Source organism: Carlito syrichta, unplaced genomic scaffold (assembly GCF_000164805.1).
Source record: "Carlito syrichta isolate Samal-C Ts95f unplaced genomic scaffold, Tarsius_syrichta-2.0.1 Scaffold302297, whole genome shotgun sequence".
Lineage (NCBI taxonomy): Eukaryota > Metazoa > Chordata > Mammalia > Primates > Tarsiidae > Carlito > Carlito syrichta.
In genome coordinates, this window is record NW_007246393.1 from 122,261 (window position 1) to 149,030 (window position 26,770).

Sequence of the window (26,770 nt, forward strand, 5' to 3'; positions counted from 1 at the left end):
GCAGGTGAGGCTGCGGTGGCTGGGAGCGGCCACTGCACTCCAGTCTGGGCGACAGAGTGAGACTCCAACTCAAAAAAAAAAAATAATTAGCCAGTCGTGGTGGCGCATGCCTGTAGTTCCAGCTACTTGGAAGACTGAGGTGGAAGAAATACCTGAGCCCAGGAGATTGAGGCTGTGGTGGCCATAAGCGTGCCACTGCACTCTAGCCTGGGTGACAGAGTGAGACTCTAACTCATAAATAAATAAATAGATGTGTATATATGCATATATATATATTTTTTTTTTTTTTGACTCTCACTCTGTGGCCCAGGCTGGAGGACAGCAGCACAACCATAGCTTATCACAGCCTTGATCTCCTGGGCTCAAGGGATCCTTCTGCTTCAGCATCCCAAGTAGCTGGGACTACTACAGGCATGCACCACCACGCCCAGCTAATTTTTTGATTTTTTGTAGACACAAGATCTCACTATGTTGCTCAGGCTGGGAAAAATCATAATTTTTTTAAGAGACAGTTTCTTACTCTGCTGTCCAGGCTGGAGTGCAGTGGCATGATCATAACTCATTGCAGCCTCAAACTCCTGGACTCAAGGGATACTCCTGCCTCAGCCTCCCAAAGTGCTGGGATTATAGGCATAAGCCACTGTGCCTGGCCAATAAGAACAATTTAAAAAAACCAATTGCTTATGCCTCACCAAGTCAGAATCTGTGAGGGTGGGGTCAGGGCATCTGTATGTAAAGCCCCACCAGGTGATCCGAATGTGCAGTCAGGGCTGAGACCCACTGTTCCCTGGTAAGGTATGAGTGACTGCAAGGTAAGGTATCAAGGACCATGTGAGCAGAACACAGATCTCGGAACAAAAGAGCTGAGTTCGAGTCTTCATGCTGCCACTTCTTAGCTGCTGGCCTTGGAAAGCTCACTGAATATTACCGAGCATCCATCCCCTCAGCACCCTAGAAAGAGGGTGACTTTTGTTTTTATTTGAGTCTCACTCTGTTGCCCAAGCTAGAGTGCAGTAGCACGATCATGGCTTGCCACAGCCTCGTCTTCTGGGCTCAGGCGATCCTTCCACCTCAGCCTCCTGAGTAGCTAGGACTACAGACACAACACCACCATGTTCGGCTAATTTTTCAATTTTTTTTGTAGAGCCGAGGTCTCATTATGCCACCTAGGCTGGTCTTTAACTCTTGGGCTCAAGCAATCCTCCCGCCTCGGCCTCCCAAAGTGCTGGGATTATAGGCGTTGAGTCACCACACCCAGCCAAGGGACAACACTGGATGTACCTGACAGATCTGCTGTGAAGGCAGAGGAAAAGTCATGTGGGAGCTCCCTTCCCTGGTACCCAGGTGGGTGCTCAGAAATGCAAACTCCTGATAGCATCAGCTGCAACCTAAACCCGCATCTCAGCCCTGTGGGGCAGAGGTTTTGTCTTATTTACCTACTGCATCCCTGGCATCTAACACTGTGGCTGTCACATAGTAGGTCCTCAATAAAAGAGAGCTGAATGAATGAATCACTATGATGGGGCTCTGAGTCTGACCTTCCTATAGTCCTGTGTGGGGATGGGGCAGCCCCATTCAGAGGGAGGAGCGTGCAGCAGACAGAGGGCCCTTCAAAGGCTAGCTCCATGCAGAAAGAGCACCACCACTCTGATGATATCTCCCTTCCCACCACAAGCCTGCACTCCTTATCCTACGGTGTGAGCTGGGGTCACACAGCATCTCGACACCGCACTGGTTTCCAGACCTGGTGCCATCCTCGGCGCTGAACCCTGCTGGGGGCTGTCCGTGAGTGGCGTCTTAGGGCTTCCTCGGCTTCTCGCAGCAGGGCTCTTCGTCCATAATCTGCAGCAGAGACAAGGGCAGAAGGCTCAGTAAGGCACCGTGACCAGCTCACATGGCTAACCAAACCATGTATCCAGAGTTCCACGTGTGAGGGTGTTCGCTGTAGCGCTGTTTGCAGCAGCAAGATACTGGAACCAAGTGCCATGCCCAGCAAGAGGGAATAGGCACGTTGGTCCCTGCACAGCCATGCTGAGAACTAATGTGCATAATGATCAAACTGGGCAGATCTATATACACAGCACAGTCTCCAAGACAGGAAATGTCATGGACAGGAAAAGTCATGTCTAAGACACGGAAGTAAGGGACAGACAGACGTGGCACGGGTCACCATTTGTGGAAAGAGGGTGGGAGTGGATATCTTTGTTGGATGGAATGTGGGCGCTCCAGGCACACCAAGTCCTGCTACCTGTTCCTCCCTGATGCCTGGACTATGAAAGGCCTAAAGTTCCCAACCACCAGCAGGTCTGCCCGTACCCCGTCCTCCCCAGGAAAGCCAGGAGCCATTTTCTTCTTCACCCCCTTTGCCCCAGGGGCTGGGAGTTCAAGCTCCCCTCTGTGTTGAGCAGCAGGGGCTCTCCTAGGAAAACACTTTGGGAATCGCTTTCTCCTCTTGTCCCTCGGTAGGTGTTTTGACTTTTGTTGTGTATTAATGGTTTGGGATCTTACCAGTCCTATGAGGCAATGAATTAGGATAATGTAAATCAAAGCCATGATGAGCTAAACACTTTACTTTTTTTTTTTTTTTTTTTTTTGAGTTGGAGTCTCACTCTATCGCCCAGGCTGGAGGGCAGTGGCACGCTCCCAGCCACTGCAGCCTCGACTTGCTGGGCTCCGGCAATCCTTTCACCTCGGCCTTCCGAGTAGCTGGAACTACAGGTGTGCACTACCATGCCTGGCTAATAATTTTTTGATTTATTGTAGAGATGAGGTCTCGCCAAGTTGCCCTGGCGGGTCTCGAACCCGCGGGTTCAGGCAATCCACTCACCTCAGCCTCCCAAAGGCTGAGCCACCAAGCCCGGCTCACTTTACATTTCTTAATCTCTCTGGCAAGCCTACAAGGTGGCCATGATTACTCCCATTTAATGGAAGAGGAAACTGTGGGACAGAGAGGTCCTACTTGCCTAAGGTTTCAAAGCTAGAAAGTGGAGGAACAAGATTCATTCAAATTCAGCTCTGCCGCATCCCCAGTTTTCTTCTTGTAACTCAGAGGTGCACTGGCCTCCCACACAAGGCAGCCTGCCATGAAGGACAATCTAACACATCTGGGGGACAGGCACCCTTGTCAGTCCCATTTTAAAGATGAGCAAACAGCCGGGTTCGGTGGCTAAGCCTGTAATCCCGCGCCTTGGGAGGCTGAGGTGAGTGGATTTCCTGAGCCTGCGGGTTTGAGACTCGCCTGGGCAACTTAGCTAGACCTCATCTCTACAATAAATAAAAAAATTAGCTGGGCGTGGTAGGGCACATCTGTTGTTCCAGCTACTTGGAAGGCTGAGGCGGAAGGATCGCCGGAGCCCAGCGGGTCGAGGCTGCGGTGGCCTCGGGAGCGGCCACTGCACTCCAGTCTGGGCGACAGAGTGAGACTCCAACTCAAAAAGAAAAAAAAAAAAGATGAGCAAACAAAGGCACCAAGAAACAAAGTGGCTTCCCATGTACTCTGCCATGTCATTCATTCAACTACCAAATCATTTTCAGTGCTAGTCCTAGGCCAGACTCTGGGCTGGGTGCCTTTCCATGACACTCACAGGTTTCCTGTGCTGCTATCTTTTTTTTTTTTTGGGAGTCAGGGTCTCACTCTGTTGCCCAGACTGGAGTGCAGTAGCACAATCATGACTGACTGCAGCCTTGACCTCCTGGACTCAAGTGATCCTACCTCCTCAGCCTCCCGAGTAGCTTGGGACTACAGGTGTGCACCACCACACCTGCCTATCTTTATTTTTTGTAGAGACAAGGTCTTGCTATGTTGCCCAGGCTGGTCTTGAACTCCTGGGTTCAAGAGATCCTCTCGCTTTGGCCTCCCAAAGATTACAGGTGTGAGCCACCATACCCAGCCTCCTATGCTTTTCTCTTAGGGCACGTGAAATCCCTTTAAAGTATGCATGGTGTGGATTAACTAAATGCAAAAATGACATAGGGGTTAGGTACTAAAGTTAAGTCACACCAAATGAAAATCAGCTATAAGCCCACATTTCCCTAAACACGTCCTTAACTTGAGGCCCAGGAAACGTACAAGCTGGGGATCTACTGCACTGGCTGCTGCTGCTCCAGGCAAGGCGGTCAAGACTCGTTTAAAAAGGAATAAAACAGGATTTCTTGTTCTCACTCTCAAGCCCTCTCTTCCTGTCCAAGTGGGTATAGTCAACCTGTGTGTTAACCAGTCATCTGCCAGGTAGTTCACGTGCACAGGATGGGGTCGCACCATCCCTGATTAATTTTAATGAAAGGAACCATTGCTGGGCCTGGAGGGCCGTCTCACCATGTGTCCCCTCCGCGTGCGAGGCGCTTCTGGAGAAGTCGGAGTGAATGGCTTTCCTTGGTGAGGCCTTCAGCTCTGAATTGGCCCCATTGACGTAGACGGTAAAACCTTGTTCCAAGTGCTCCAGTCTCAACTGCATGGGGTCCTTGGTTTTCAAATGCTTTAATATCCTGAAAGAGAAATGACGGCTTATTCCTGGTGATTTGAGAGTCTGGGTCACTGCTACCCCTTCCCACCCCCCCACCAGGAACCAACGGCTCTCTGGGGCCAAAGCCTCTCTAATTGGAGGCCAGGGGGTGTATGCCCAGTTGTTTGTCTACCAACAGCCTCCAGGAGGCCATTACACACTGGGAGAAGCAGAGGGGGAGACTGCTTGAGGCCCTGTGGGGGAGTTGCTGAGGCTCATAGCCCCTGCCCTGCGGTGGCTGAGGCACAGAGAAGGCGTGTGTGGGCCCTGCTGTCATATAGCCTGGATTTTCTGAAACAATCCCAATTTTATGCAATTTCACTTTGTGTGGATGGAGAGAGGCTGTTTGATGTGTAACAAAAAGTGGCTTAGGCTGTAAGGTTTTGTGGAGGAGATTTCACATAACACATTTACAAATCAGAAAACAGCCTTCGTCAGACCGGGAGGACCAATTTTTTGCTTCAGTGAATATATGTGTTCTCGAACACTCACCCCTGAGATTTCAAACGCCACCATTTCATATTCTAATGCAGTTAAAAATATACCAATGCGGTGCTTACTCAAGATTGATGATATGATTATCACACCCTCTAGCTAGAAGGGTCGTGGCATGAGCGTGGTCAGGTCTCTAATTTAGCTTTCCCTAAAGCTCGCCCCATGGCTCAAGCGCCCTCCTTTCCTGGCTCCTGGTACTGCATGGCTATCAACTGTGCAGCGTCCTCTTCGGCCCCCTCCACGACTGCTTCCGCTTGACACCAAACTCTCCAGCATCTTGACACCTTTAAGCACCCCTACACATCAGCTAGATTCATACACACCACCAACATGGCCACAAATGTGCATTTTCTGTAGTTAGTAAATAAGCCTATCAAATTAGTAAAACCTAATTTAAAAAAAATAATAGAGCCGGGCTCGGTGGCTCAGCCTGCAATCCCGTGCCTTTGGGAGGCTGAGGTGAGTGGATTGCCTGAACCCGCAGGTTCGAGACCTGCCTGGGCAGCAAGACGTCATCTCTACAATAAATCAAAAAATCAGCCGAGCGTGGTGGCGCATGCCTGTAATTCCGGCTACTGGGAAGGCTGAGGCAGAAGGATCGCCGGAGCCCAGCAGGTCGAGGCTGCGGTGGCCGGGAGCTGCCACTGCACTCCAGTCTGGGTGACAGAGTGAGACTCCAACTCAAAAAAAAAAAATAATAATAATAATAGCACTCACATAACAGGTGTATAGCATGTACCAGACTCTGTTCTAAATACATACAAAGGCCGGACACAGTAGCTCAAGCCTGTAATCCCAGCACTTTAGGAGGCTGAGGCAAGAGGATTGCCTGAGCCCAGGGGTTTGAGATCAGCCTGGGTAACTTGGCGAGACCTCATCTCTATAATAAATCAAAAATTCAACCAGGTGTGGTAATTCTAACACTTTGGGAGGCTGAAGCGAGAGGATTGCCTGAGCCCAGGGGTTGGAGACCAGCCTGGGTAACTTGGCAAGGCCTTGTCTCTACAATAAAAAAATCAAAAAATTAGCCAAGCATGGTAGTGCACACCTGGAGTTCCAGCTACTTGGAAGGCTGAGGCAGAAGGATTGCCTGGGCCCAGTAGGTTAGGCTGCGGTGGCTGTGAGTGTGCCACTGCTCTCCAGCCTGGGCAACAGAGTGAGACTCCAACTCAAAAAAAAAAAAAAAAGATGCCTTGTTACACTGTGGATTCCCTTGCACTGAGTTCACAGCCAGAAGCACTATCATTCATGCCTGAGCAAAGCTCACCTAGCACATGTATTTTTTTCATAAAGCACTTCACAGCCTCCTCATGCTTAGAAATCCTGGACAGTATTTCAGTACTGTCTGGGGCCAGTCTAAACAGTGACATTACCAACAAAAAGCACAAAAATGTGAAAAACGTGGCACTAGGCATACCTCACAAAGAACACTAGTTTACAGTGTAAGAGGCAGAGGTGCTGCCTGTTCTACCTTAGCTGGGAACGTGTGTCTCTAGGACTAACAATTTCTGCCGTTCTGTATGTGTCTGTGAATGACAACCAACGTACAGCAAGTATGGACTATGGGGTTACTGACAAGGTTTAGTGGATGGGCAAATTCACAGGTATGGAATCTGAGAATAATGGGGTCAACTGCATTTAGACATTAATCTTCACAACAACCCTACAGGGTAATTATTTTAGTATTCCTATTTAGTAGATAAGGTGAGTGAGGCACAGAGAGGTTAAGTAACTTGCCAAAGGTCACACCGCTATTATGTGGCAGGGTTAGGATGAAAGCCTATGCAATTTGGCTCCAGAGTCTTCACCACAACAAAGATACCTTCTAAAGCTCACAAGATGATGTTGAAACTGACAAACACAGACGTGGCTGGTAACTCACAGAACCTTCTGGGAAGTCATGCAAAAATGTAGAAAATGCCATATGTTTGGTTTTTGCCCAGTAAGCACATTCCAGCAAATTGTTCCTGAGCACAAACTCAGGGCAAGAAGATGGTCAGCGTTGAGTCGTAATAAACCCTGGAAGCAACCCAGACTTCCAACACCAGAGAAGAGGTTGCTGGGATATTATGCAGTTCTGGAGAAACTCGGGGTATCACTTGTGATCCATTCGGGGGGGTGAACAAGGCAGAATAAAAATGATACATATGAGCCGGGCTCGGTGGCTCAGCCTGTAATCCCACGCCTTTGGGAGGCTGAGGTGAGTGGATTGCCTGAGCCCGCGGGTTCGAGACCCGCCTGGCCAGCGAGGCCTCATCACTACAATAAATCAAAAAATCAGCTGGGCGTGGTAGCGCATGCCTGTAATTCCGGCTACTCGGAAGGCTGAGGCGGAAGGATCGCCGGAGCCCAGCAGGTCGAGGCTGCGGTGGCCGGGAGCTGCCACTGCACTCCAGTCTGGGCGACAAGTGAGACTCCAACTCAAAAAAATAAAAATAAAAATAAAGATACATATGTGGTAAAGGCAAAGTTGGAAAAGAGGGTGTTTGTGGGCCCAGAGTGGAAGGTGATAAATGTAAAATGAAATCAGTCATAGAGGTAGGTGGTGGCATTGTGGGTGATTTCTTTGTTTACTTTTTAAATGTTTCTTTAGCGGCTGATACATCCATCTTTTCAACAATCGTGGCAGGAACATTTATTACAGACTGCTTATCTCTTGCCAGCCCTAGAAGCCTGGAGATGCCTGATTGTTGGGCAACAACATAACACAGAGAGAAAACACAAGTAACTAAGAGACAATTTCCAAACATGGCAATCTCTGCGCACGCCGGCGGCGCAGACAATCACGGGCAGTCGTGGGCTCTGGCAGTCTCCAAGGAGAGCACGGGAGTCCAGGTCCCGGGAGCCCCTGGGGCGGGGAAGGGCAAGAAATGTGATCACCGGGGTGGAGGGCCTGCCTCAACTTCCCTCCCTGTCCCCGGATGCCCCGTTAACAATCACAGCATCCAGCTACCCAGGATCTGGGGCTGGCATTCCGTGTGTGCCTCCCCTTAAGCAGATGATTTATGAAAATGTGGATTTATGAAGCTGATAAATTAGGAGATAATTATTCAGACTCTGAAAGGAATTGCTGAAGGAACTCTTCCACTGCTGAAGTGCATCAGTAATATTCAGGTGGCATCAAAGAAAAGTGGGTTTTTTTTCTAATTGATAGCCTATTTTGCATAAAAAGCTGTCCAGGGTGCAGGGGATTGGGATAAATCAGACTCTGCTCCTGCCCCATCTAAAGCCGAGCCCTGCCCGCCTGCCGCATGCCATCCTCTATCGCTTGTGGTTGCTCTCATCCCGGCATGCTTATCTCCAGCATCAGGCACGCCACCTGACAGTAGAGCATGAATTTATCTGTGCCACTGTTGATTACATCTTCACGGGGTTGAGTGACCGGAATCCCTCTAGCCCTGCTGCAGTCTGAGCCCCTAGTGAGCATGAGAAACGCTGAGGGACGGTCTCAGTGCCTGTTTCTGGAAGGTCCCACGAGGGGCTTGGCTGGACAACCCAGTGCTCATGGCTACCGCCTATCGGATGCCCATCATAGCAGTCGTTTCCATCGCGTCCGTAATGACCTTCAGGGACACCCATACGAACGAGGAGGTAGAGGCAGAGTGTGCTGGGAGTACAGGGTGTCCCGAGGGACTGGGACTGGGACCTGGCATGGTGAAAGGCTGGGGTGGTCAGGGAGGCCTGTCCTCCTTGCAGGCCACCCAGGCAGGACCCAGATGGTGATGAGGCCGCAATGAGCTCAAGGGCAGGGGAGTGTGCTGCTTGTGGAACAACAGCCTAACTGGGACAGTCTTAGGACGGAATGGTCTCTGGTCTCTGAGCCATGGCACTGAGGGTGAGCCACATGGTCCTCAGACCTCAGCTAGCCCACAGGTCGACTAAAGGCTTCTCCAAGGGTCAGCCGTTCGGCCCTCACACAACAGGGGCTCTGAGCAAAGAGTGGTCAGAGGAAGGAGCAATGGCTCCCAATGGGGGCTCCTTGGAGGTGGTGGCATTTAAGTCCAGGATATTTGAAGGATAAAGAGGGGAGCCAGGCATAGTGGCTCATGCCTGTAATCCCAGCTCTTTGAGAGGCCGAGGCAGGAGGATTGCTTGAACCCAGGAGTTTGAGACTAGCCTGGGCAACATAGCAAGACCCCTCCCCTTAAAAAAAAAAAAGAACGAAGAGGGGGAGGGAGCTTGAGAGTAGCCTGGGCAACATAGCAAGACCCCCCCCCTTAAAAAAAAAAAAAGAACGAAGAGGGGGAGGGCAGGGGTACGAAAAGCCTGCCGTTCCACTCCAGAATCTAGTGGCCCACAGGGTGGTAAGTCCTCTAGGATGCACCTCAGAAGAGCATCTATGGAGGTCAAAGTGGAATAGCATGGAGGACAGAGCTCAGTTCTGGAGGCTTCCTGTTTCCTCAGCTTGTGGGACCCTGGGCAAGTCCCTAAGCCTCCTGGGGCCTGCTTCCTCTTCTGTCAAATGAGACTAAGAATGCCTGTGCCTCCATGGGCTGTCATGGATGCCCGGCTCAGAGACTGACCACGTGGCACTGGATCTCTCCTTCCTTCTTCCTGCCTGAGTCTCCTCTTGGGACAATGGACATATTTTCCTGTGAGTTTCCCTCAGACGACCTTTCTCAAGCGTAGCTGGATTCTCAGATCTGGTGAACAAATGTGTCCAACGTCCACCATCTTCCCAGTCAGGCTCGGTGGCTCAGCCTGTAATCCCACGCCTTTGGGAGGCTGAGGTGAGTGGATTACCTGAGCCCACGGGTTCGAGACCTGCCTGGGCAGGCGAGACTTCATCTCTACAATAAATCGAAAAATTAGCCGGGCGTGGTAAGTGTGTGCCTGTAGTTCCAGCTACTCCGAACGCTGAGGCGGAAGGATCGCCGGAGCCCGGCAGGTCAAGGCTGCGGTGGCCAGGAGCGGCCACTGCACTCCAGTCTGGGTGACAGAGTGAGACTCCAACTCAAAACAAAACAAAAAAACAACGCCCACCATCTTGAGTGTGTATGACAGCCTTTCTAACATCACCTCTTCAGCCGCAAGCACCCCAGTCTTTGCTGTCGATCCTCATATCTCAGCCCTTGGATCACCCCGCTTGCTCTTTCATGAACCTTGTCGGGTGTGATTACCTCTTCCTGCGGTTGGGTTCTCAGAATCACTAGGCATCTGCTGGGACAGGTGCTGGGAGGGTTTTCACAGCGGTGAGGTGGGGCTGTCACATCTCAAGAGCCTCCCCATTCCCCCCAGCCCGGGTCCTCTCTGGGAGTACATGGTCACTTTCTGCTTCCTCTGGCCTAGTCCTGGGGCTTGCCCTGCCACTACCCAGGAGTTCCTTGAGGACCAGTGCTGTGTGTGGCCACCTGTTTTTTCTGCTAGCCCAGCAGTCTCCCACCTTCCAGACACATCCCCTCCGACTGCTTGGGAACAGCTCCATTCCTTCTCTTACTCCATGAGGCTTAGGTGGGCCAGAATGCACTCCCCAATTCAGGAGGGTGGCCAAGGAGTGGCCAGTGGGACCATGCCACCATCCCAGACACAGGGAGCGCCTGGCAGGGAACGGATAGGAATGGGGCCTGAGCCAGGCCAAGGGGACCCTACCTGGCACATTGTTACAGTGTCAGGAAAGAAATGCTCTCCCCCCTTTGAGGCAGGCCAAGGGGCGGGGCTTCCATTGGCTGTCCTGGCCTGAAACGACTCCAACATGGGAAAACAAAGGTGGGAGAGGGAGAATGACTGATTTTGGTGACATAAGTTAAACACCCAGATCCAGCTGTGCCTGAGGCCAGAGTATCATGCTGGATTTCTTAAGTTCATGAGCCAGTGAGTCTCCTCGCTGCCTAAGCCCATTTGCTCTGGGTCTCTGGCCCTCACAACCAAAGAGCAACAACTAATATGGTCTGTTTTCTCCTCATCGCAATGTTTCCCTTTGTACTAAGGGCAGTGCCAGACACCTAGAAGGTGTTCGGTGAAATCCTGCTGAATGAATCAAAGAAGAGGCAGCTGTGTTCCTAGGGTAGCTGTGTTCCTAGTTCTGGGCAGATCCCTGCTAGGAACCTACTCCAGTGACTGCACACCCCTGCTCAGGTTACAGGCAACCCACATAAGCACCAAGTTTCATCTCCCTCAACGCCCAGTGTAAGCTCATGGGATTGTGAGCTATCTGGTCATATGACTAGGTTTCCAGGTATATTCAGTGTATTTCCACAAACCCCCTCCCTGGTGAACTCAGGGCCACTAGCAACCCTGGCAGGTTTCTTTCCTCGTGACTAATGGCATCAACCAAAATGTAAAGAAAGTATAGTCCAGCTCCACCCCTTCTTGGTTGCGAGACTTTGGGCAAGCGGCTCACGGCTCTGGGTCTCCACTTCCTTGTCTGAGAAAGGGGTGCAATAACTCTGCCTCGCTGGGTAGCATGCAGATGAGACACCTCGCCCATGGCTGGCACCTTGCAGCAGGCGCCTGAGGCCTGACCCGGCCAGAGCCCAAGAGCATTCCCACACCTCACGGGTCTCCATGAAACGGTGCTTCCTTCCAGCTCTGCTTTCTAATTTCCGGTCACGAAGACCGCTCTCTCTCAGTGACAACACGCCCCCCCAAATTTTATGGCCACTCGGTTTTGATATAGGTTTAATTGCCTCTGTGCTACAACCTTGTCTCCTGAAATTCTCGTCCACGCCACCGGCCAGTGCCTCTTTGATCGCACACTTATTGATCCCCCAATTAATGAGAAACAATTTGCTCATAAGGAACTATGACACTCTCTCCCCAGATGAGTCACATGCAGATGATTAAATGATCGCCCAGGTGTTCGGTGGCACCATCCAGGCTGCCAGGAGCGGAATAAAAACATCCTGCTCCGTGGCATTCATGATGATGAAAACCGGTGCTGGTCTAATCAGTATAAGCCTCACTGTTCTAGCTCGAGGTCGACACAGGGATGGAGGGAGAGGTGCCGGAGGCAGCCGGGTACAGAGGGCCTCAGCATGGCGCTCTGGGCTGGCCCTGGGAGTTTATCTCTTCAGAAGTTCTCCACCGGGGATGGGGCGGCTCCCTGGAGACTATCAGAGGAGCGGGTGGCTGTTGTCCTAGACACTGCGTATCTTCATGGAATTCAGTAAAATGGTTGGTAGGCAGGAATGTAAAGTCCTACAGTGCCTGCTGCTCCACAGGAGCTTGTCCCGTGTAACATGCCGCCAGGGCCCCTGTAGATACACTAGGAGCGCAGTCAGTAAGACAAGAGCTGAGTCCACATTCAGGATGACGCCAGCTCTGCATTCAGACTCTCTCACCTGCAAGACCCCAAGTCCACTCCTGTGACAAGGCCCAGATTCCTGCCCATCGCCCCTTCTTTCCCTTCCTCCAGAGTTGTGGGCCTACAGTGTTCTTCTGTTTGTTTTGTGCTATAATTTGAATTCACTACCAACATTTCATTTTTTATTTTTACGTATTTATATACTTATTTTTTTAATTTATTTTCTGAATCGGAGTCTCATTCTGTCTCCCAGGCTAGAGTGCAGTGGCAAGATCATAGCTCGCTGCCGCCTCAATCTCCTGGGCTCAAGTGATCCTCCTGCCTTAGCCTCCCGAGTAGCTGGGATACAGGTGTGCCCCACCACACCTGGCTAATTTTTAAAATTTTTTGTAGAGACAAGGTCTTACTATGTTGCCTAGGTTGATCTTGAACTCCTGGGCTCAAGCAATCCTCTTGCCTCAGCCTCCTGAAGCACTGGGATTATAGGTGGGAGCCACTGCACCCAGCCATACCAACATTTTAAAACTCAGGAGATTGTACAGCACAAATCCAGATTTTCAGCTTCTTTGGCAAACTTGGAGAATCTGGAACTGGGTCCCCTCCAACAACTGGCCTGAGCTGAGCTGCTTGGGGACAAACATTCCAGGTGTCCACTGCCCCACAAAGTTGGCTCCACTCACTGCCCGGTCCCTCCTAGCACTTGAGTTTGCAAATCCAGCTCCCTGCAAGGTTCAAGGCCTGAAAACAAACCACAGTGAACTGAAAATGAACTTCCTCAGCCCTACAAAGAAACCGTGATGACACCTCTTTCAAGCCAGACCATGATACACTGACCTTGATCACACTACACATTACACCTACTGCAGGTTTTTTCAAGGACCAGCACTCCAGAGACAAAAATCAGTCCTAACTTCACTTTAATGACATATCGACCAACTTCAAACAGATGTAAAATAACTCCACCTTTACATAACACGGCATGATTATAGGTTCAGATTTCAAGGGACTGCCAAAGCCTGTAAGATTACAGACTGCGCTCTTCAGGTGACTACCGCACAAGCCCTGCCAAATTTGGGCCCTTCTTGACAATCCTACCTTCTCCCAAGCAGAAGCAGGCAGGCGAGGGGCAGTCCTGACACGTCCAACAGTTTGCCACAGCTCAATTGAAAGATGCAATTAAACCAGTGAATGGAGAAGCAGGAGCTGGGGCTGCAGATAATACTCGGAACCTCTGAGTGGAGGGGGACTCTGCCTCTCATTCCCACTGAAACAGGGCTGGCATGCTGTTAATCAATCGAAATAGGTTTTTATTTGGCTAATATTAAGGGTGCCGTTGAGTGGCTTTGTCTTACCGGTTCCTCTGCTGAAGCAATATTAAATACTCATCATGTCTCTCATCAAAGTCTGTCACCATGTCCTTAGTGTGGCCCTGAAATGAAGAAACAGAGCAGTGTGATAGCGGAATGCAGGGACGTGCGGACTGAGCCTGGATGGTGCACACATCAGCGCGGGAGGCCGAGAGGCGGAGACCGACCTTGACGAAGGCCCAGATCCCTGGGCGCATCACTCTGGCGACCCAGAGCCCCAGAGATCCTCAGATGGCCTCACAGTCTCAGACATACACATCTTTAATCTTCTACAAAAAGAAGACGATCGGGTGCCCAGGCTCACTGCTGTTTGTTCCTCCTATGCCTTATAAAATCAAGGGCTCTGCCAAGATTTGGGTTGACTGTTTTGTCGACGCTCACTATTTAGTTATCTCAAGTGTCATAAGCAGATGCAACCCAAATCAGTTGTCCAGAAGGAGGTCTCATTTTCCCCTCGCCCTTGCAAGAGAAATGCATGTTTATGATGTACCATGCTGTCATGACAGAAACATGTGACCCGGAGAGAGAAGACCCCTTGGAGTGGGCATTCATGGTGCTGAGCCTCCTCTTCTGGCACCAGGGTTCCTTTAGGGAACCACTCAGCCCCTTCTGAGTGGCAGTTCACTGGCTTCTTCAGATGCCCTTGAAAATGCCTTTGGTCTCCTTGTGGGTCAGGTGACCTTGGCCTTGCCAATAAATGGAGTGCCACAGCAATTTACTGGTTTAGAGGTGAGCCACGACCCAAGTCAGTCCTGGGACTTAACTGATACTCTTGGAAAAGAGCTGCTCTCTCTCATTGGGTGCTAAGCTGATGAGATGCAGCCCTGGAACCGCCTGAGAAAGAAGCAGATAAAAAAGACAGCAAGGCTAGGAGTGGTGGCTCAAGCCTGTAATTCCAACACTTTGGGAGGCCAAGGCGAGAGGATTGCCTGAGCTCCGGGGTTTGGGATCAGCCTGGGCAACTTGGTGAGATCTTGTCTCTACAGTAAATCAAAAAATAAACTGGGCATGGTAGTGCGTGCCTGTAATTCTAGTTATTTGGAAGGCTGAGGTGGAAGGATCACCTGAGCCTGGCAGGTCGAGGCTGCAGAGACCATGAGCATGCCATTGTACTTCACTGGGCGACAGAGTGAGACTCTAACTCAAAAAAAAAAAGACAACAGATCCAGGAGATGAAGAGAGACAGACTGCTGATGGCATCATTTGAGTCCCCGGGGCCACTCATGTCTGAGGAAGTATCTGGACAACTCAGCTATTGCTTTGGAAATTTCAGCTGAGTTTCTGTCATCTGCAGCCAAAATAATTTTAAAGAATATATCAGAATCTGACCGTCAAGAAATAACCCGTATTATAATTTATTATGGCTTTATGGAGGAATAAATGTATAAGAAATGACACATATTTGTAGTGACACACATATACCAGTAACACCTCTTATATATATTCCTCTCAATGTTTTTCTTCATTCATAATATACAGATATACATCTACACATACAATACACTTTTTTTTTTTTTTTGAGTTGGAGTCTCACTCTGTCGCCCAGACTGGAGTGCAGTGGCCGCTCCCGGCCACCGCAGCCTCGACCTGCTGGGCTCCAGCGATCCTTCCTCCTCAGCCTTCCAAGTAGCCGGAATTACAGGCATGCACTACCACGCCCGGCTGATTTTTTGATTTATTGTAGAGATGAGGTCTCGCTGCCCAGGTGGGTCTCGAACCCGCGGGCTCAGGCAATCCACTCACCTCAGCCTCCCAAAGGCGTGGGATTACAGGCTGAGCCACTGAGCCCGGCTACAATACACTTTTTTAAACAAAAATAGGATCATACTATAAACAGTGTATTGCAGTTTGCTATTTCCTAAGTAAACTTTTTGCCAAGGAATGAGTTAAAGATACAACATCAACTTTGTCATGTTATAGCAAGTTACAGTGATTAAGTTTTAAATGGCAAGGAGGACATTAGTAACAGAAATGTGATTTGTGTGGAAATCCTAATGATTATCTAGGGAAGAAGAGAGAGGAAGAAAGAAAAGAATCTCCATCACTCTCTTCTCAAAATCTCACTTCAACTTCCTTATTCTACTAAAACTGTACCCAAGGGTGACCCAGGACCACCTTAGCTACATAGAATAGCTCTTCCCTTCATCTTTGTCAATTGCCCTGTCCTCTTCAATTGTCTCAGTGGAGCAGCTGACCACCCGCCTCTGCATGACTTCTCTTCCTTGGTGCCTGCAGTACTGAATGAACCTTCCTTCCCCTGGCTTTCTGCCTGTGCCTTGTCCAGCTAGCCTTCCTCCTTTGCTTTAGGTTGTGGACGATCAGTCTGTCTCTCTCCCTCTCTGTCTTCAGTCTCTGATCACAAGGAAACAGGGCCCCATGGATGGACAGCCCAGGCAGTCATCCCTACTCTAGGCTCACAGCCCGATCCCCCTTTCTCCTTCTGTTTATTGTAGGACCCCAGGTTGTAGTCATCTGCTTGTCCCTGAGCCCCTTCTCTCTAGATCCACTTGGGAACAGGAAGCGTACCCTCATTTTCTCTCCTATCCTGATGACTCTGAAACATGACTTTTTATTTTTTATTTATTTTTTATTTTTGGAGTCAGTATCTTCCTCTGTTGCCTAGGCTGAAGTACAGTGGCACAGATCATGGGTCACCACAGTTGCAACCTCCTGGGCTCAGGTGATCCACCTCAGCCTGCCAAGTAGCTGCGACTACAGGTACGTGCCACCACACCTGGCTAACTTTTTTTGATTTTGTAGAGACAAGTCCTCGCTATGTTACTTAGGCTGGTCTCAAACTCCTAGGCTCAAGCAATACCACCACCTCAGCCTCCCAAAATGCTGAGATTACAGGTATGAGCCACTGCACCCAGCCTGAAACCTGAATTTTACTGGGGCTTTCCTGCTAGCTAATCTAGCTAACAGGAAATGGGCAATAATAAGAAAAGGTGATATTATGAAATTATAAGAAACTTTTTTAAAAACCCACACCAGCAACAGCTTTCCCTGTTCTCTTATTGCCCGGTTTCCTGAGATGTCCACAGAGACGACTCTGCCTTCCCCTGGGATTGAGCCCTGCCTCATCGAGTACAAGAAAAGCAGCTGAAACTGGGCTCGGCTCAGCCTGTAATCCCGCGCCTTGGGAGGCTGAGGTGAGTGGATTGCCTGAGCCCGTGGGTTTGAGACCCACCTGGACAACTTGGCGAGACCTCATCTCTACAATAAATCAAAAAATTAGCCGGGTGTGGTGGCGCGCACCTGTAGTCCCAGCTACCTGGAAGGCTGAGGCGGAAGGATCGCCGGAGCCCAGCAGGTCAAGGCTGCGGTGGCCAGGAGTGGCCACTGCACACCAGTCTGGGTGACAGAGTGAGACTCCAACTCAAAAAAAGAAAAGCACCTGAGACCTCAGCCCTCGAAACAGCTGGTGTGCAGGACACTGGCTCTGGGGAGGATCTTGGCTCCTTCCAGAATAACAACATGTGAATTGCACGGACAGTTTCTGCAGCATTTTCATAGACAGGTTCTCCTTTGATCTTCATAGCAGCCCTTGAAGTGGTCATTACTAGTCCATTTAAGATACAAGGAAGCCCGGCCCATGCATCTTCGCGGAACACACATCCTACTCCATGGCAATTTACATAACCATTTTGAAATATTAAAATGACCGTAGACGTATTATGGTACGGAATGAAACATTTGATGACATTTTTAGATGAAATATGGGACTTCAAAGAGATCCCAGCTTGTGCCGGGCAGCTCTGGACTTGCACCTCAGACTCTCCAGGGAATGCATCAATTTCCTCCACAAGGAGGGAGGCGTCATCAGAAAGGCCTGAAACAGAGGAGCGCCCAGCCATCCCCGCTTCTCACCAGCCCAAGCTTCCTCAGTGCTGGCCCACACAAACCACCTGGGGTTGTGGGAAAATGCGGGTTCCATTCAGGAGTGCGGGGAGATGCCCACGTCTGCATGTCTAACAGGTCCAGGTAATGCCTGTGCACCACACTTGGAGCAGCAAGTTCCTCGACTAGCCAATTTTATTTCCCACTATTCCCATTACCCCCGCCCCCAGTCAGAATGTCTCTGAACTTGAGCTGGAAAGAACATGACCTTTGGAGTCCAGACCTGGCTCCAAGTCAAAACACTGTCTCAGTCTTTTTATCCATAAATTGGGGGTAATTTCAATACTTGTCTGGTTAGACTTTTCTTTCCTTTTGAGAGAGGGTCTCAGTCTGTCGCCTAGGCTGTAATGTGGTGGCACAATCACAGCCCACCATAGCCTCGACGCCTCAACCTCCTGCCTCCCAAGTAGTTGTAACTACAGGCATGTGCCACCACACCCGGCTAACTTTTTTTTTTTCCTGAGACAAGGTCTTGCTGTGTTGCCCAGGCTGGTCTCGAACTCCTGGGCTCAAGCAATCCTCCAGCCTTGGCCTCCCAAAGTACTGGGATTACAGGCATGAGCCATTGCATCTGACCCCGGTTGGATTTTTTTTTTCCCTCATAGGGTTCAATATAGATTGGATGCATTAACAGCAGAAAGGTCTGTACAGTGTCTGACACTTAGAAAGTTCTTCGTGAAAGTTAAAATCACAATAGAACTCCATGACAGAAACAGCAGGATCCCAGTCCCTCCTCACCTTACCCCATGCTCACTCCTAATCTGATATCTTAATCATTCTACTCCCTTCCCCAAAAACCCACCCCACCCCTCCAGCTTCCACTCAGACTCTCCAAGGCCCAGTCAGGTCCCAAAGTCCCTGGGAAGCCTTGCCTTGCTATTCTCAACAGCTGCACCCCCCACTTCAGTTCATCCTGAAACCCTGCAATTAGTATTAAATGATATACAATACAGTGTGAAACAGGATATAATTAAGTGCTAAGTCATTAACATTTAACTATAAATACTGCTCATTAATTATCTGGGAATTTGGAGTCGTGAGGGTGAGCCCTGAACTCGGCTACTTATTTCCTCTGAGCCTCAGTTTCTTCATTTTAACAAGGTCTACCCTCAGGGGGCTGTGAGGAGGACTAACTAGGATGAAAGTGGAAGTAACCTGGGACCCTGTTTTTCTTTTTCTTTTTTTTTTTTTGAGTTGGAGTCTCACTCTGTCGCCCAGACTGGAGTGCAGTGGCCGCTCCCGGCCACCGCAGCTTCGACCTGCTGGGCTCCGGCGATCCTTCCGCCTCAGCCTTCCCAGTAGCCGGAATTACAGGCATGCACCACCACGCTCGGCTGATTTTTTGATTTATTGTAGAGACGAGGTCTCGCTGCCCAGGCGGGTCTCGAACCCGCGGGCTCAGGCAATCCGCTCTCAGCCTCCCAAAGTCACGGGATTACAGGCTGAGCCACCGAGCCAGGCTGACCCTGTTTTTCTTACTCTTCTTATTGAATCCCCGGCTGGGTTATAAATTGCTAGAGGCCAGACCGTAGACAGGAAGAGACGGCACATTGTGGGGGCCAGGAGGCCTGGGCTCCAGCCCTAGCCTCACCGCCACCCAGCACTATGATCATTGCAAAGGTTGACCAAGCACTTACTGCACGCCAGGCGCTATTCTAACCCCTTTTTGGTGCCTACCTTGGTTAACCCTCTCACAACCCTGACCAGACACCAAGTACTGCCTCTCCCTAGCATGACACCCTTCATTTTGCTGTGGCTTTATTTCTTTGTCTAAAAAATGGAGGTATGAATATTTAAGGCACCCAAAAAAGGTGGGAAAACCCTGAAAAATTCCAAGTTTATCATTACTGTTTTTTAGCAAACATTGATCAAGTGTTTACTGTGGGGCCGGCCTTTTTATGTATGAGATCAAAGCTTAGCAAAACAAACCAGGCCAGGCACGGTGGCTCACAACTGTAATTCCAGCACTTTGGGAGGCCGAGGCCAAAGGAGTTCAAGACCAGCCTGGGCAACATAGGGAGACCTCATCTCTTTAATCAAAAAATTAGCCAGGCATGGTGGCATGCGCCTGTAGTCCCAGCTGCTCGAGAGGCTAGGGTAGAAGGATCGCCTGAGTCCAGGTGGTCGAGGTTGCAGTGAGCTGTGATCATGCCACTCCACTCCAGCCTGGGCGCAGAGTGAGACCCCAACTCAGAAAAAAAAAGAAAGATACCAACTGCGGGTCTCTGGTGGGGGGGTGAAGCACACAGCATGTCCCCATTTGTGCTGTGTGCAGTGTGAATGGTGCTCCCTACTGCCAGGCAATATCAGGCTGCAACTGCTACCAGTCAAGCAACCACACACTGTGGGGATTCCTGCAGGGGGTTCTGGGAACACCCATTCAGCTGAACGTGCAAGGGCATCTTCCTGGGACAAGAGTCCTTAACTTTCACCAGACCACAAAAGGCACGTGGGCCCCCAAAAGGAGACTGACAATTACAATAAAATATACAAGATGCAATGCCAAGAGTGTGAGTGAGGGGACCAGGAAGGCCTCCAGAGGCGTGGCCAGGCCTGCTGCTTGGAGTCATCTTCCCAGCCTCCTCCCTCTCTCTTTCACACCACATCCAACCGCCAGCTCCACGTGGAAACAACCCCAGACCAGACCTGACCACTTTGGTTAGCCCTCCCAGGTTGGCCCAGGGCCCCGACTGGATGCCGACTCCTGCCTCTGCCCCTGCAGTCTGTTCGACTTGCTGCAGCCGGGGCACCTGATGAAAGTAAGCTCAGTCACATCCCTCCTCTGCACAGACCCCCACCTGGACTCCTGCCCTACTCAGAGTCAAGGACAAGGCCGTCCCAGCAGCTGTGAGGCCCTGCATACTTGGTCTCCACCTCTATCTCTCACTCACTTTCCAACCCTCCACCCCTCCTCCTCACTCCTGTGTCCTCAACACCTTCATGCCACTGCCTCTGGGCCACCTTCCCTGAGGCCTAAAGCATTCTTCTCCCAGGAGAATGTCCAGATTCCTCATCTCCTGCAGTCTTGGCTCAGATCTTCCCTTCTCGGGTAGGTCTCCCCTGAACACCCTTTTTAAACTGACAAACCATATCCCCCCACTAACACAATGTCTAATTTATCTTATTTATTATGCCCTGTATTTACTGTGCTATCCCTGCACTAGAATTAACAGTTTAGGAAGGCAGAGCGCTTGGTCCATTTTGTTCATGCTGCATTCCAAGCCCCAGAACAATCCCTGGCATGCAATCGGAACTCTCAAAAACATTGTTTGAACTTGGGCCAGGCGTGGTGGTTCACACCTATAAGCCCAGCACTTTGGGAGGCTGAGGTGGGAGAACTGCTTGAGTCCAGGAGTTTGAGACCAGCCTGGGCAACACAGACCTCGTCTCTACAAAAAAAATTAGCTGGACATGATGGCACATGCCTGTAGTTCCAGCCACTCAGAGGCTGAGGCAAAAGGATCGCCTGAGCCCAGGAAGTTGAGGCTGCAGTGATCAGCCCGGGTGACAGAGTGAGATCCCGACTCAAAAAAAATATATGGCGGGTACTCGCTGAGCTAGGGTCTCAAAGTTGACAGTTACCTAGGCAACAAGGAAGGGAAAGGGCATTCCAGGCAGGACCAGCGTGTGCAAAGGTCTGGGGAACTTGAAAAAGCATGAAATGTTCACAGATGGGCCGGAGGCTGGGCTTGACGAGAGTGACTGACACAGAGGAGGAGCGAGTGCCGCATGGCAAAGGTCCAAGGAGTGTGGATGTGACATGAAAGCAAAGTCCCGTTGTCCTTATTGCTACCCTCATCATCTTTATCCCAATGCTGGCCTCCAAGAAGGCGTGGGATGTTATCAATGGCCATATTATTAATTCTCTCTGGGGAAGGAACAAAAAAAAAACGCAATTGGAATTAAATGCCAAGACTCAGTCATATTTAAAGACGCCCGACAAAGTCCATATTTCAGGGATCATTCCTCTGAGGCTAGATACCAGAATTCTCCTAAATGGGCTGATTTAGTGAGCACTGGTGCCTGGGTTGTGACAAGGAGCTGCTGAGAGCATAGAGTGGGTTTGTAGGGCTTGAGTTGCTGGGGCCTAATTTAGATGCTAACTTAGAACGAGTTAGTACGGACGTCGTGATGACGCCGAGTCTGAGGGCACTGCAGAGTTCAGAGAGCACTCCACAGCCCCGTCACTACCCCCCACTGCCTCCCTCTGAGGGACGATTTAAGAGTGAGAGCCAGGGGCCCCTCCAGGTTAGGGGCCCGGTTGTCCAGGCGCCTTCCCTGCCATAAAATCATGCCCTCTGTGGGGTTTATTTAACTCCCACGAGAGTCCTATGCTCCCCAATCATGATCCCCATTTTATAGAGGAGGAGACTGAGGCTCTGAGAGCTGAGGTAAATGGCCTGAAGGCCACCGCAAAGTCCCTGATTGGAGACAGTGGAGAGCCATCGTTTTTGTCAGTCCAGCATCCGTTCCTGTTCTGGGGACGGGGTCTCGATTTTCCTTCGGGAAGCCACCCCTCCTCCACTCTCAGTCCATATGGTGTGGGTGGAAATAACACTCCCACGCGGCATGGGCAGGCATGTGCCCTTGGTCTGTCCCTGTGTACTGCATCTCCATGTGGGGGATAGGAGCCAGGCATGCCCCCCCCCAGGCTAGGCCAGCAGATTCCACTCAGGGGTTGGCTGGATTTCCGGGAGAAGTCCCTGCCTCTCCTCCCTGGAAGTATTAGCTGAGATGAGCCAAGAACTACCAGAGAAGTTAGGAAGAAGCCATGTCTTCACAAACAAAGAAGTAGGAATTTGTAAATCACCTTATTAGGTTTCCAGCTATGAGCATCTTTGTACGTTCCATGAAACAGTCAGCCCGAGAGTGACACCAACATAGAAGGAACAGAATTGAGGACAGTGAGACAGACCAGAGAGAAGCCAGACAGTTAACCTTGGTTAATCCCCCATATCCAGCCATGCCTGAAGCCAGCATTATCTTGAACCTTTTTATTCACTTCATTCAAGCCAGTCTGGAGCGGTTCACATGAGCGGTTCTGGGTGGTTCAGTAGAGCTAATCCTCGGTGGTGTCTGATTCCCAAGTCTATGTCATGGCCAAGGGTTCAGGGAAGCATTTCGCAGAGGATTACATGATACCTCAGTGAATGCTCCTGATGGCCCGAAGCCCATAGTAAAAGACCCATGTGTATCTTACAGTACAAAACTCCTACTCTTCCTTCAAAACCCACACTGAGTGCCAACTCCTCTGTTCTCCCAGTGATTCTGCCTGTGTCTTGGTGCTGTGTAGTAAGTCCTCAGTGCATATGAGTTGAATGAAAAATGTAGTTCTGAGCCTGCTTTTGACTGGATTTGCTCACATAGCAGATATATTCCCATCCTCAAAAAGGGAACAAATACTCTGCAGTCTGCGTGCCTCTATTGCCAACAAAAGCCAACCGGCAGAACTAAAACAGCGACTGCTACTGCCCCCTCGAGGTGGAACAAAGCAACACAAAACCCTGCAACCAGCGTTTGAGTTTTTCATGCCCTGGGGTGGACATTCTAACAAAACATGTCATGCACACACCAGGAGGATCATCAGAGAAGGAGTGTAGGCCGTTTGTTGAGTCTGTTAGACTTATATTTGCTACTACTCTGTCTGTAGTGTACCTTACATTATTGCTACCAACATATACGTTGAGATTGTATACTTGGTTTCAGGATTTATAGAACGCATCAATGCAGACCCAGAGTCTAGGACCCCAGGATGTAGTATGTCACATATTTACAAAAATGTTTTTCTTTGGCCAGGCGTAGTGGCTCATGCTTATAATCTCAGTACTTTGGAAGGCCAAGATGAGAGGTTTGCCTGAGCCCACGGGTTCGAGACCAGCCTGGGCAACTTGGCGAGACCTCATCTCTACAATAAACCAACAAATTAGCCAGGTGTGGTGGCACATGCCTGTAGTTCCAGCTACTTGGAAGGCTGAGGCAGAAGGATCGCATAAGCCAAGGAGGTCGAGGCTGCAGTGGCTGTGAGCGTGCCACTGCACTCCAGCCTGAGAGACAGAGTGAGACTCCAACTCAAAAAAAAAAAAAAGTTTTTCTTTCCCAGCTACCTAAAAAAACTATTTTCAAGCTTCACCCAATAGAAAATAACTAGCATTTTGTTTTATTTTTAGGAAAGTTTTCTTGTAAAATTGCAAGTTGTATTACAGACCATCTTTTAGACTGGAAAATATAGAAGATTTTTTTTTAAATCTTGAATGAATTTACTTTAAAAAGGAAACTTTATATTAATGCCATAAATGGAAAATCATTATCGCATGCCAGAAGGTAACTGTAGACATAAATACAGACCTACTAAAACAGGAAATGTTTATGTGCCACCTTCGAGGTATGCACACACACTGGGAACCTGTGCCAGAACTTCCAATTCACACAACCCTGGGAGGTGGGCGGTGTTGCCTTTAATTTGCAGTCATGCGTTCATTCAACATTGACTGAACATCTCTTCAGGCCATGCCCTGATCCAGGTTCTGGAGAACAGGAAGCGCAGCAAAGTCTCTGCTACCATGGAGTTTGCAATCTAGTGAAAGGAGACAGATGATTTTTAAAAAAGGAAGGCCAGGCACGGTGGCTCATGCCTGTAATCCCAGCACTTTGGGAAGCTGAGGCTGGAGGATCGCCTGAGCCCAGAAGATCCAGGCTGCAGTGAGTCGTGATCATGCCACTGCACTCCAGCCTGGGTCACAGAGTGAGACCCCCCACTCAAAAAAAAAAAGTAAAATATAGCCGGGCTTGGTGGCTCAGCCTGTAATCCCGGGCCTTTGGGAGGCTGAGGTGAGTGGATTGCCTGAGCCTGCGGGTTCAAGGCCTGCCTGGGCAGCGAGAACTCCTCTCTACAATAAATCAAAAAAATCAGCCGGGCGTGGTAGCGCATGCCTGTAATTCCGGCTACTCGGAAGGCTGAGGCGAAAGGATCGCTGGAGCCCAGCAGGTCGAGGCCGCAGTGGCCAGGAGCGGCCACTGCACTCCAGTCTGGGCGACAGAGCAAGACTCCAACTCAAAAAAAAGAAAAAGTAAAATATGTAGTATGTCAGCTGGTGGTGAGTGCTATGGAGAAGGGTGGGGGGGTGGCTGTTTTGCTAGGAAAGTCAGAGAAGGCCTCTCTGGTGAGATGACATTCAAGCTGAGACCTGAAGGCTGGGAAGGAGGTGTCCCCTGAGGGCATCTGGACAAAGAACATCTCAGGATGCAGAACAGCAAGCGCAGAGGCTGCAGAGGCCACACAGAGGCCAGGAGGTGGAAGTGTGGAGGGAACAGGGTGAGCAGGAGGGTGGGAGACAGGATAGGTGGCCAGGGTTGGGGGCCTTGCAGGCTGGTGAGGACTCTGGCTGTCCGCTGGAGGAGTTGACACGAGTTCTGAGAAGGGTCATTTTTCCCCAGGGTCTGGCTGAAGGGCTGAGGCTGCCCCCACCTCTGCAAACAGCCTCTGACTATTAAGAAGAAAGAGAGGCACCATCAGGCTGATGCTATTGGTAAAGCTGATTTAGGGCTGCTGTTACTTATCAGAGCCTCTCAAGCCCGCAGGACTGGCCACTAGGCCTGATGGGGGCGAGAGGCAGCTGTGGTGGTTGTTCCTTCTGCCAGTGTCTGCCTCTGCCCACTTGATTTGCATAAGAGAACTTTTCCTTCTAAGGGAATGAACCTCCTAACACTGGGCATCCATCAGCAGGGCCACGCCTGTCACCACCAGCCCACAGATGCTCGCCCCTCCTACAATTGATCCTTACTGTAGAATGAACAGGAAGGCACTCCCTTCTCATTTAAACTACAAATATTCCTTGAGCTTCTCCCATGAATGGGGCACAGCAGGGAGGGCTGGAGACGGACAGGTGAGAGTAATCCAGCCCAACGAGCTGCCCGACCTCATTTCCGTCTTCCCCACTCCCACCCCACAGCCACTTAGTCCTCTGGCTGCTTCTCAAGGTCACTGCCCTTGCTTTTTCCCCTGCCTAGAATACTGGCCGTCCTCCTCTCTTCCAGGGCCTCTCCTGACTCCTGGGTCCTTGGCCTCCTCACCCACAGCACCTCTCACTCTCTGAAACACCCACACAGGCAGGGCCAGGCTGACTCGCTCATGGCCGGATCCCCCAGCACCCGGCCGGTTCCTGGCACATCCAAGGAACTTAAAAAGTATTTGTGGAAAGGAGGGAACAAGGAGGAACAGAAGGAAAGGCAGGGAGGAAGACACGCTCCCTGGCCTCAAGGAACCTGGAGCAGAGAGGTGGCAACTGAACAGCTGTGCCCAGGCTGTGCCCAGGCATTGCAGCAGGCGCCATCAAGAGGGGGTGGGGAGAGTAGGGGGCACCTGGCATTGCCTGTGGGGGCTGGGCGGGCTTTGCAGAGGAGAGGACAAGGCCCTGAACTGTAAAGGCACTTACCAGATGGGGCAGAGCTGTGTTGGGGCTCAAACGGATACCCCAAAAGATGGTGCATGGACATGCTGAACTGAAGCCAGCTCAAGGTCTCTCTGACCTTGCTGGCTCTCCCAAAGTTAATGTTCCTTCATCCAGACCCCCCACCGAGAATGACTGTTTTTCTTCCCCTTCTTGTAAGGTCAAGAGTGTCACCCCACCCAAACAGGCTCTTTACAAGATAATGACTGTCTCCAAGAACCATTGCATGCCTGTAATTCCGGCTACTCAGAAGGCTGAGGCAGAAGGATCGCTGGAACCCAGCAGGAAACGCTGCAGTGGCAGGGAGCAGCCACTGCACTCCAGTTTGGACGACCAAGTGAGACTCCAACTCAAAAACAAAAAACAAAAATTCCAGAATCGGGTCAGGTTCCGTGGCTCAGCCTGTAACCCCAGCACTTTGGGAGGCTGAAGTGAGTGGATTGCCTAAGACTGCAGGTTCAAGACCCGCCTGGGCAACTTGGCAAGACCACATCTCTACAATAAATCAAAAAATTAGCTGGGCGTGGCAGCACACGCCTGTAGTTCCAGCTACTTGGAAGGCTGAGGTAGAAAGATCACCAGAGCCCAGCAGGTTGAGGCTGCGGTGGCCGGAAGTGGCCACTGCACTCCAGTCTGGGTGACAGAGTGAGACTCCAACTCAAAAATAAAATAAAATAAAATCCCAGGATCATTATTTACAAGCTAATTTCTGTCCCTGGATCCAATAATTTCCCTCAGCAATCACTTACCACCCCTGCACAACTCTCTTTCCTCCTCCCGTGACCTGTCTTGTCAGGACCCCAGCCCCCATTTTTT

General features: G+C 50.4%; 1 protein-coding gene across 1 annotated transcript in view; it reads right to left on the reverse strand.

Moving 5' to 3' along the window:
• The window catches only part of KIAA0556 (KIAA0556 ortholog), a 135,906-nt gene extending 122,102 nt beyond the window's left edge, over nucleotides 1-13,804 (reverse strand). Inside the window, exons 1-4 of the mRNA XM_008056238.2 lie at nucleotides 13,775-13,804; nucleotides 13,593-13,669; nucleotides 4,316-4,485; nucleotides 1,745-1,842 (exon numbers count right to left, since the gene is read on the reverse strand). Coding sequence (XP_008054429.2) covers nucleotides 1,745-1,842; nucleotides 4,316-4,485; nucleotides 13,593-13,669; nucleotides 13,775-13,804 — 375 coding nt within the window. The remainder of the gene's footprint in view (nucleotides 1-1,744; nucleotides 1,843-4,315; nucleotides 4,486-13,592; nucleotides 13,670-13,774) is intronic.
• Between the last annotated feature and the right edge of the window lie 12,966 nt (nucleotides 13,805-26,770).